This window comes from Coffea eugenioides, chromosome 4, assembly GCF_003713205.1.
Source record: "Coffea eugenioides isolate CCC68of chromosome 4, Ceug_1.0, whole genome shotgun sequence".
Classification (NCBI taxonomy): Eukaryota; Viridiplantae; Streptophyta; class Magnoliopsida; order Gentianales; family Rubiaceae; genus Coffea; species Coffea eugenioides.
In genome coordinates this window covers 9,144,536-9,155,812 of record NC_040038.1, presented here as the reverse complement: position 1 = coordinate 9,155,812, position 11,277 = coordinate 9,144,536, and the positions used below count along the sequence as shown (strand labels likewise).

Genomic DNA, 11,277 nt, shown 5'->3' with positions numbered 1-11,277 from the left:
TGATAACATATCATTCAACTTCCACTGTTTCCATACAAGCTACAAGAAAATTCAACAGGCTCTGAGGCTTGAGTTGGCAGTACCATTCCACCATTGAACTCAAGTGGCCTGAACTATTCTAAGACACTAGACTGGTCAAAAGAATATAATCCATCTCTTCAACTTATTTGAAAGCAATTTTTAGAATAGTTAGATATCCATAGTGATCATCCCATTGGATTTTCAGAAAAGGTAAAACTTTCATTATTCAGTGACTGCAGTACTTGTTTACATCCAGCTAAACTCATTTTCATAGCTCAAAGCCAGAAAAACAAAATTCTAATCATTTACAAGAACAGGTGGTTGAGAACAAAAGCGCTAGTATTGGAATTTTTTTTGTACAAAATGCCATGCTGTGGGTCTTCTAATCAACCAACAGCTCTCTCACTCTGCCAGACATGCTTTGACATGATTTTGTACTCCAGAACAAATCTCCACAATAAAAAACGGTTGGTATTGCATCGCTGAAGAAGAACCAAGTTGAAAATTTCTGTGAGCTCGATCAAGTCTTCATCTTCTTTCCAACTCCACTTCTCTATAATGATGCCATTTTTGGTATCTTTGATGCCCAGGCAGTACGGGTCTAAGTCTAGCGGCAGATGTGCATTTCAAACAGCAGCATCCTCTTAACTGGTTCACACAGGCCATGCAGCATCTGAAACACCAAGTGCAGTATGGTAAACAGCTAATGACGTATATGCAGGCAGATACAACAAACTTCGGGTTTGAAGAAAAACACCTAAGAACAACACTATGCAGATGCATGAAATTCTTCTGATAAGCTGGAATCATGCTAACGTCTATAACATATGTTTTTCTTCTCCTCAGACCTATCAGCATTCAGGACAATTACCTCACTCCACTTTGGTTATCACATTGTAAGATGATTTGACAATGGATTTTTCAGTTTGCATGCTGAGAATGATCCATTGGATTTCCGCTTCCCAATACTGTAAACTACCTCTAGATTCAATGCCTGTACAATGTGTGTTTTTAATTCAACTTGCACCTTCATTCACCTATCTTGAACCAATTGTAAAAGAAATTTTACTCGCACTTGATGAAGAACAATTATTGCATCAACAAAAGACACCAATTCATCAAATGACAATACATTAAAAGGTAAGCTTGCAAACATATTTTACAAAATAAAGTATTTATGGACACCTTTTAACCACGCTGATCATTAACAGACAAGGTTCATCAAACAAATCTTTCTAATTCTGAATTTGTCAAGAGATAAAAAATTATCATAATTCTTTAGATTATCCTTGAGCAATGAAGAAATGGAACTTACAGGAAAAGGAGGTTACAATCAAGGTTTGCACAATTACGATGTCTCAATTCCGACACTTTTGAACCACATATATAGCATTTGGCAAATGAGTTATCCAGGAAAGCTTGTGTTTTGCTAGCTTCAGTTTTAACTTCAGGCTTGAATACAGGAGGAGGAAGAGCAAGACGAGCATCAAAAACAAAGAGATTTCCAACCCATCCAGCAGAACCTTCACTCTTGAGATAATGAGAAATCCCTCCCATCAATGTATATAATCTTTTGAAACCTCGTCCTCTGCAAAATAAATAAAAGACCTCTAAGTTCGTCAAATGATTTTCATAGTCTGCTCTCAACAGCCTAAGCTTTTAGAGAAGTAATAATTCGACAAGGTATCCTTAAGGTAATGATCTATTCGATCCTCCATGTGAAGGGTAAAGAGTGGGCATGTGTGGCCCACATTTTACTTAATATAAATACAGAGACAAAAGCGGAATACCAATAACACAATTCGATTCTATTATTTCCAAAAACTAAAAAACTTGAATTTTCTTCTCTTCCTAATCTCATTAGTTATATGTGGAATAAGTAATTACTTGTGAAGCAGAGAAGATATGGGCACATGGCACATAATCATCATTATGTAAATGGAGAGTGATAGGAAAAACATTCTTAATATGATGTTCCCCTACAATATTGACCTGTAAAACTCGTGGTGACTATTGTTCTTTGCTCTCTTCTAAGTTAGACTAAATCTTTGCTCTCTTCTTAGTTCTTATTTATTTTAAGTATCATCTCATTCACATTGGACCTTTAGGAACATTTCTGTATGTTACACATGATTTTTGATGGTTTGGGTCCGCTTATACATGTAACTATACAATTTAACAAAGAAATAAACAATAGATTCCTCATTCATTATAAGATGTATGCTCGTCCTGTTTAGTATCAAAATTCCTTTCCTGAAGCAAAGTCCTGTAATAGAGTAGTTATGAACCCTGTAGGGTGGGGATATAGGTAAGAACACAGGAATGCACACAATTGCAAAGAGAGAGTAGAAAGCATATGAAAATATATGTTGTCTACCTAAGGATTGCAGAGTATACATCACAGCGAATACCTCCAGTGCAATACATTAATACATCTGTTTTCTCTTTGTCTATGGCAGCTAAAGGATCTGATTCACTGACCTGATACACAACCGTCAACAAAACAGAAGATTTTCGTGTTAGAAATATGCAAAAAGAAACAAAATGCAACTGCAAAAGAAAAATAAAACTTTATCCAATAAAAGGCAAACAGTGGTCAACAAATTTAACAAATACAGCAACAGGAAAAAAAAAAGAAAAAAGAAATATAGGAATCAGATAAGGAACTTCCGAAGGGAAGAAGATAAACATAACCATGGCATGTTTTGCAGTAACTAGTGTACCATTCCTGAAAATGCGGGGGACACAAGGCATTTGTCACTAGCCCTCAACAATCCAGGAAGAATGGAGAGAGAGGAAAAGGCAGCCAAGGGAAGTAATTGTATTCTGTTACATTGTCATTGATTAACCTAGAAGAATACTACCCACTTAGTTTACCAGTCCATGGACGAAAATACTAAATATAATATACAAGACATTTTTATGAAATCTGGTATTTGATCAGTTAAAAGTTGAGACCTCTTATTAACAAAAAGGTAAACACTGCAAGAGATATTACACGAAAAACTGGGTAGAAAACTAATCTAGATCCAATAAAAGGTAATGTAATGTTACACCATTGAGTCAGACAATCCAAAAGAAGTGCTTCTAAAGCAATCCACATCCGGCCGTGGAGCCCCTTGAAAATGGCCAACGTCCCATTCATAACCTGATTACAAGTATATCGCAAACAAAAATGAGCAGGAGATGCAAATCAAAGTAATGCTAATAAGAAGAGCTAGATCAGATACGGATGCAACTGTTGCAGACATGAGAAGGAAACTGACAACCATAACTAAATAGAAGTGCATTTCGAGGAGAAGGTAAAGTATAATCCTTATTTGGTTGCAGAAGATAACTGGAAAAAAGATTTATTTACATCGAGCTACAAGTCTGTACGAGTTCCATATCACTCTGTTTAACAACTTCTCATTCTCAAGATTCAAGATCAGAGCTTAGTGGAAAGAAAGAAACTACATCAACATGAGCTTACATTCCCAGAAAGCATCTTTTATTCCAGAAAAAGCACAATGCTTGCTGCGATCATTCTAGTCTGAAAATCCCTAATGAAGCTGTCCACTCTCTGCTAGTGTTTGATGACTAAGTTGTCTATCTATGCAGGTCAATTTCCTTCAACGAGATATCCCCATACCAGCCTAGTCAACAATTTGGTCATGATCTTCAACGATCATTTAGCCCCCTCATGTTATGGGTTATCTCCCCGCATATAGTCTTTTTCATTAAAAATTAAAATTGTTGCTCTTAATAAGTTTCAGAAAATGTAGAAGTCGACTTCTTGAGAGTCAATTTCAGTTATCTGAGACCAATGTTTATTTATTCTAACCTTCACCAAAACTGATCTCAGCACTTCTTCAAGAAAACTCAGCCTTCAACTCCTTTACTTTGTCACCAAACTTCAATCTTCTCCCCCTTCCTTCCTTTCTCCTTCTCTTCCTGCTTTCTTCATCAGTTCTGTGTTTGCCTATGAGTACCCTTTTTCAATCGATTTGTGTTCTTATTTTTCTGGCTAATTTGGCTGCTCTACTGGCCTTCAAGTGAAAATTTTCAAGGTGATTTTTCCTCAAATTTGAAATTGATTTCTCTTTGTGGAAGGGGTACCAATACCAACAATTATAAAGCTGATTTTGTACCAATTGACGAAGTAATTCCAAGAGCTCAGGGCCAACTTATCATCCTAAACTTGTGACCATACCAGATAGGTGACACGTTAAATAGAGTGGTGGAAATACAAGAAACAGTCCATTCTACTAGAATACAATACACATTAGGTCATTTCCACAAAAAAGTAAACTTCTGATGGCAATACATACCATTTCTCACATCAAGCAGAATACAGTTGCCATTGAGATCTCCATTGGAACAATCATTAACCTTATTTAATGCCTCTAATCTATTTCGCCACTGGGATGGTGTGAGGGGTATAGCTCGAATTGAGGGCTCAAGCAAAGGAAGATGTGAAATTCCTCCTTCCAACTGTAGATAAAACTTCACAAATGAGTAATATGCATTCAGATTTATAAGGCAGGAAACATGACAAGCACGGACCACATTCATTGTAGAAACTGCAAATTAATATAACAACCTCATAGACACGCATAAACCATGTTTTACTTAACAATATAACTGGGACTAACTTTTTCAAGACAGAACTTCAAGTAAGAATATTTTGAAAGGGAACTGGGTTTGACAGTCCACCCTAATGACCTTTGTGATTTCTATACTTGAAATCCCTTTTAATCATGGTGGAAAAAGTTGCTTCAGGAACTTCCTTTTTAGGCTTTAGAAACTAGTTCTTTTATCGATACAGGAAATGAAGAAAAGACTGTGGTTGAAGTGTGACTAATAGACAGCTGTAAAGAGAGTAACTAGAAACAAGTGCATATAAAATTTAAAAAAAAACAGTGGAATTATGTAACACATTTCTGAAATCACCTGTAATTGGTGTCACGGGTATACTCGAGCAATTTAAAATTTTTTGAGGTCAGACAATCTTGGAACACGATATGAAAAGCTAAAGCCTAATGTAACTGAAGGGGACAAAATTGCTAAATAAATATTTCAAATAACCTCCTATCCAAACAAACCCACTATGATTTGTAACTTTAATGTCTACAAAATCAAGCATCTGAAAAAATATTCAACTCTGCCACAGTGAATTGCAACAAAAGATTCCACAATGATCATGATTTAAGGAAGTGATCAGTGAACAAGATTGGAACTCGCCCCTTGAAAACAATTGGGAGCTTCATGGGAAAAACACATGAAACCAATGTAGCTGTCAGCAAGGCTGTCAACAGCTAAAAAGTAGCCAACACCTCATGTATGAGCATAAAGACAACACCTATTAACAACATGTGACATGAAAAAGCGTTATTTCTATTTCATGTTCTATTATCGTGGGAAAGGAATGAATGGTTAACTATTTCAACCTACTAATCAATCCGGCACTATCCTGGACACAAGAATAAAAGATGCCAAACTTTAAGAAAAGTCAATTCTTCTGACCAATGGAATCAGTCAAATTTTAAGAAACTCATAAGCAGAATTCTATCAGCTCATATGGCTAAACAGTCAAAGTCCAATTCAAGAATTTACTATTTCAAGGTCTACTTTCACTAAAAGGATTTGTTTTTCTAGTGAAAAGCACTAGTCGAATGTAAGCAGAAAAGATAGCATATCAAAAAAGAGGTTTAATGCACTGAATTGCAATTGTAGTTTATCATTACGAGAAAAACAGAATGCAAAAAAGAATATAACACAAAAGATAAAAGGAAAAAACTTCAAAGATATTAGAAGAACAGAAAAACAAGGTGAACAGGGCGGAAACATAAAATCTAACTTGCCTGAACAAGTGAAGGCTTATAACGAAGCCTTAATCTGGGAAAGGCATGGCCATTTGAAACTGGTGAGATCTGAACTAGTACACCTGCAAATCTATGGTCCTCTTTTACCCATTTAGCATATGCAAGAGCATCTTTGGCTGGTCCACTGTACTGCATAATTGGAGTCTCAGGGCAGAATATAGGAGAAAGAATGAAAGACTGGGGCCCCCCGTGGGATTAAGTGAAGTCCAAGAGGCTCGCTAAGAATGAAATGCCAAGATAATAAAGCATACCTGCGCATTAATTCCTTGTTCGTTCAGGTATATTCGTCCGTGTATATTACGACCCTGAATCGATTAATGATGTGCAAAGACCAATAGTTACTTAATTGACTAAGATATTCATACTTGATTATAATCAAGAGAACAGAAGATAAAATTGATAAAATTACATTCCACGGTTGATGAAGATACATTGCCCTCTAGTTCTTACTGATTTGAAATACAATGACACCACTTGCCTAGATTCCAGTTTTCGCTTAAATAAAAATGGAATGAGACATTTCAAGGGCTTTTATGATCCTTGCTCTCTCCAAAAGTAGCTGAATGTATAGCTTTCAATCAATACCTCCCAGAACAAGGAGCAATCAAAACAGCAATTCTACTTGTGAGTGAAAACACACCACATACTTCAGAGGCTACATTAAAAAAAAACCAACATCTAAATCTCAAGTTTGCAGAAAAGAACCTAAATATCACAAACTAAATTCACATTAGTTCCACAGAGCCACAAGCATTCACATAATTAGACATTCATGTCCCCATTAACCATTCTAATCACCAACTTCAGAAAATCAATTTACTTCCAATTTAAGAAAAAGATAATTGGCAAGCAAAAACCTGCATGAAGGATAGGTGCTTTGACACTTCCTCTTGAGGGTCTTCAATAAACACAAAATGATAGAAATTCACCACTACAAACATATCTTCTTCCCTAAAGTTCTCATCTTTTTCGGGCTGAACCCTTACCCAATTATTGCCTCGTGAATTAGAAGACAATGCACAAATCTCGAAACTTCTTTTGCATTCCCAAGAAAAGGGTCGATTTCTTTTCCATCCTAACTCAAATTTGCACCCAGATAAAGGCAAAAAAGGAAATGCCCTGTTCCTACTTTTCAAATATGAAGTAGCAGCTGCTGAAATCTTGGAAGTATGAAAAAAATATCTAGGCTTTTGAGAAGTCGAGGAGATAACTATACCAGACATAGCAGAAGCATAGAAAAAATGCTGCAGGGAATTAGGCATAAAGATAAGTGTTTGCGTTGCTTTGCTCTCTTCAGCCCTTCTGCACCTCAACGTTTTCCTTTTTTGGTTTTTCTTTTTTCATTTTTTCCCTGGTGGGGGAAGGCCTAGCGGTTTGTCTTGCGCCCTTTTTTTTTCGGGGTAACTAAATTTGGTCCTCCATCAACAAGGGGAGAAATATGTCCAATAGGGTATAAACGAGTTTAACTAATTTCAAACTCTAAACCACTATTTAATTTAACTATGTTTGTTTATTTCGACAAGTTGAGAATCGTGGTCAAATTTTTACTTGTTTATTTATGGAGTTGAAGAAGAGCTCTTAGTAATTTGAACTTTTTTATATATAAATTTTAAATAGTATATCAATTCAATCAAATTCCAATCAAACTTAAAATTCAATGTAGATACAAAATACAAATTTTTTCAAATATTATTTTACTTACATCATAGTTATATTTTTTATTTTTCTCACATATATTACATTATGAATATAATTATGGAAAGAATTATTCTAAATAATAGCAAATGAGTTTTTCGGATGTTTATTTAAATTTTTACTATAATTTATTGTAAAAATTGTAGAAAAATTTTTAAAATGTAAAACTTTTTTTTTCTTTTTCCTTTTCTTTCCTCTCCTCTTCTTCTCTCTCACATCACCACTCGCCCCCGGCGGGCAATCGGTGATGGCAACCACTGCAATTTTTTTAAATTATTTTTTGCTTTCTTCTCTCTTTCTTTCTCTTCTCCCTCTTCCCTCCCTCCCCCGCGACGCTCCCTCTCTCCCGGTCATGCAACTAGATTGTGGCCCGCGATCTAGTCACGCGATTGGAGGAGGGGGACAGAGGGGGCAAGAGAGGGAAGGGGAAGGGAAAGGAAGAGGGGAAAATAAAAGCTTCCACAACTGTTTTTAAAATTATTAAAAAACTTATAAAAGAAAAATTAGGCAAAAAAACCCACTTGTCATACAGGGCTGCTAACTGGTAAGATGACAAGAGTTGTGGAAAGTTGAAAAGCAACTTAGCAGTGACCATGATTTGGAGTTGCAGCCCTGCCCAACTGCTCCCTTATTTGAGCTTCCCAATTTGTTTCCTCTATCAGTTTTTTTCTCTTTTGGGAATTCGGTTATAGGAATAAATATACCCAATAATTTTTTTGCCTTCATTCATGGGGATAATTTCACAAAAAGGCGTAGAATCCCACTTTATTATGAATGAATTGTTACATCAAAAGCCACAGATAAAAAATGTAAGCACATCAAAAGTTCGATTTTTTTTAAAAAAAATTAAGCACACATACACACACAGCTTCTTGGCAGACCTCGCAAATACAAGAGCTGTTTTATTTTACCTTTACAGAATTTTCTTTGATGTAACTTATTGAAACTAGTTCTGGCATTCTTTTGGCAATTGAGTGAATCGAGCTGTATCTTTACAATAATCATAGATCAAATACTTTTCTTGAACAATGTTCAGTTGACGTCTTTGATCCTTGTCCAGCTTTTTATTGCCAGATCTATCCCACCAAAATTGCCCTGGCTTGCTACATTTAGCTGTTGGAAAATCTGTCCTAGATGGTATAGCACATCCATCAATCTCAAATGATCCAAATGTTCCAACAAATGGAGCATGGCTCCAATTGGTCTTCACTCTTCCCCCTTGTGTAGCCCAATCTTCACCATTCACAATGATCCGTGGACTTCCATTGGTCGAAATGTTGGAAATGGTATGCCAATTTCTTCTTTCTTTTCAAACACCCTTAGAGGGACTTCATCAACTTGAAATCTAGTAAATTTTGGCATTACAATTGGGAAAATTTGCTTTACATTATCACAATTGTTAAATTAGTCATTTTTACTAATCAACCAAATTAATCCAACCATGGTTTTACAACGTATCTGTTTGGATTGCTATTTTTAAGAGTTTTTGTAAAAAAAAAATGTGCTGTACCAATTTGATATATGTGAGATAAAAATGTGGTTGAAAAATGTGTTTACGGAAACATAAATTTTTTTTTAGCGAAAAATCACAATCCAAAGCAAAGAAAGTAGGGTTGCAAAATGGAAGAAGAAAAAAAAAAGGGTTTCAAAATAGTATGATAATTACATTATAAAACGGTGATTCCAGAGGAAGGAATAGTTGTGAAAGTCGGTGGTGGGATCAAACCATAGACCATGCCTTTGCTCTCTGTCTCCAATGCCATTCAAGATTACATTTGTTTGTACAAGGTAAGGTTCTCCTGAAACATTGCCTAGAAATTCAAAGTCTAACTCGTCATGATCTGACCCATCTGATGACAACTGCATGAATTTTCAATCAATTCAATAGTTAATCACGAACAATTCATTCATTGTCTGCAGATAAAAGAAAATTTGACTGCAATACTAAGAAGAAACAGTACGAAAATTTATCTTACACAATAATGTTTATCCGAAAATCATGATATATTAAAAAAAAGATTAATCTTATATACGCAGTATATACACTAACGGACGTGGATGCAAGCCACTGTAAAAAGAGAAATTGGTGGTATGAAAGCAATACCATATATAGAAGCTTTTTTGCATGCTTATCAATAACTACCATAGTCAGAAATGCTAATGAATATGATTGACAAATTAATGTACTTACGTAGAAGGCTGTGACAGTTCCGGCTGAATCACCTTGAACTAGTTTGATTTGTGCACTCATTTTCCCAAACAGATATTTGTTCTTGGACATGAAACCACAACCTACGATACCAAGCTCTCCCAAGTGAAATAATTGCATGGAAAAAACTACACATTACCAGATTAGCCACAAAAGTTAGAAAAGAGTGGTGAAGAATGATCTGCAGAGTACCAGATTCTTTGTCAAGAGTTAATACGACACCGTCTCCTTGAGTGGTAATGTGGTCAGGTGCCCATATAATGTCGAAGAGTTCACTAAATTTTGCAGAGGCCACAACATTGAGGAGCATAAATAAGCAGCTAAAACTGAAGAGAAATACTTTTGACATTGTGAAATTTTTGCACTTTCTTGGAAAATGACAAATGCTAGCAAAGTTTGAGGCCAGTTTTTATAGGCCAAAAAATTGAATGGAGTTTTAGCCTAGGATCTCAGGGATTTTGGTTAGGGAAGTAATTAAGGCCCCACTAGAGAACAGGCATGGGGAATAATTTAATAGAGACATGGATGAACAATATATATGCATGAACTAGACACCTCACACCTTGTTTGATTTGTTACTTTTTTTTAATTATTTTTTATCTATGAAGATTAAGGAAGATTAGTCAGTCAAATAACATCAATGACGCAAATCATGAGGATTTAAGTGCTAGCTCAACTTCCAACCAAGAATTGATGGCCAGCTATCTTCTTCTAGATTAAGTTCTAAAGAAATGCCGTCTAATGTTTTAGAGGATCTTCAAAAAAAAAACTTTCACAGTTCGACTATGATACAATTGACGGTCTAGAATCCAAAAAATTCTACCCATGATAAGGTCATTTACACACATAAATAAATAAATAAAGAAATATATATATATGTGTGTGTGTCTGCGTGGAAGGAAGAGAAATAAATATTAATAATATATCGTAAAGCATGTTGAGATAATTAATGTTAGTTAACTTAGAATGTAAAGTTATATATATCTATCATGTAGTTTGATAACATTAATTATGATCAACTATGAAAATAGCTAATGCTATATCACCATGTAGTCACATTCATTCTTCTTTGTATTTTCTCCCTCTCAATTTTCCTTTTCCACATTTTTTGCTGGTTTTCTTTACGTAAGTCCATTTTACTCTTTCATTTAATGTAGAAAAGATTACAAGACTTCACATAAAAATAGACCCACAAGAAAGATAGAAACTATATAGTATATTGTACCGATCAGTCTCCAGGGAACATAATCAATGAACCGCTTTTGGCCATATGAACCCTTGTAGTTAGCAAGTCCATGGAAGGACAGAACCGACTTGATTACTGGAATAAAGTAATTTGCAGAGCACATTATTGTGTGCTGATTCTTGATTCAATTGGAAGCCCACCTTTAGGTGATGTTGAATATAATAAGTAGTGGAAATCTTTGAAAAGAGATTTCATACCATAAATTATGGATCCTTGTCTTGTATAAGGACTGCATTATGATC

General features: G+C 35.3%; 1 protein-coding gene and 1 pseudogene across 3 annotated transcripts; both read right to left on the bottom strand.

Moving 5' to 3' along the window:
- Positions 1–539: 539 nt before the first annotated feature.
- On the bottom strand, positions 540–7,186 carry LOC113767306 (rhodanese-like domain-containing protein 8, chloroplastic). 3 transcript variants are annotated; one of them, XM_027311351.1, is made up of 8 exons: positions 6,743–7,186; positions 6,137–6,190; positions 5,865–6,014; positions 4,332–4,494; positions 3,078–3,169; positions 2,399–2,502; positions 1,337–1,609; positions 540–694 (listed from the first exon to the last, which is right to left on the bottom strand). In XM_027311351.1, exons 1-8 carry the CDS (start codon positions 7,145–7,147, stop codon positions 550–552), a joined length of 1,386 nt encoding a protein of 461 aa, XP_027167152.1. In that variant the 5' UTR covers positions 7,148–7,186; the 3' UTR covers positions 540–549. The 3 variants fall into 3 exon arrangements, with proteins under 3 accessions (XP_027167152.1, XP_027167153.1, XP_027167154.1); XM_027311352.1 differs by having other exon boundaries at positions 6,872–7,186; XM_027311353.1 differs by having other exon boundaries at positions 5,865–6,009; positions 6,743–6,760.
- A 1,340-nt stretch (positions 7,187–8,526) lies between these two features.
- LOC113768957 lies at positions 8,527–10,138 on the bottom strand (annotated as a pseudogene).
- Between the last annotated feature and the right edge of the window lie 1,139 nt (positions 10,139–11,277).

What these genes read in the sequence shown, in the direction of transcription:
- LOC113767306 (XM_027311351.1), bottom strand. Translation starts at nt 7,147, where the DNA reads ATGCCTAATTCCCTGCAGCATTTTTTCTATGCTTCTGCTATGTCTGGT. An exon ending in AGCACCTATCCTTCATGCAG is followed by an intron (nt 6,191 to 6,742) that starts GTTTTTGCTTGC and finishes TAATCGATTCAG; the next exon opens with GGTCGTAATATACACGGACG. An exon ending in AACAAGGAATTAATGCGCAG is followed by an intron (nt 6,015 to 6,136) that starts GTATGCTTTATT and finishes CCAATTATGCAG; the next exon opens with TACAGTGGACCAGCCAAAGA.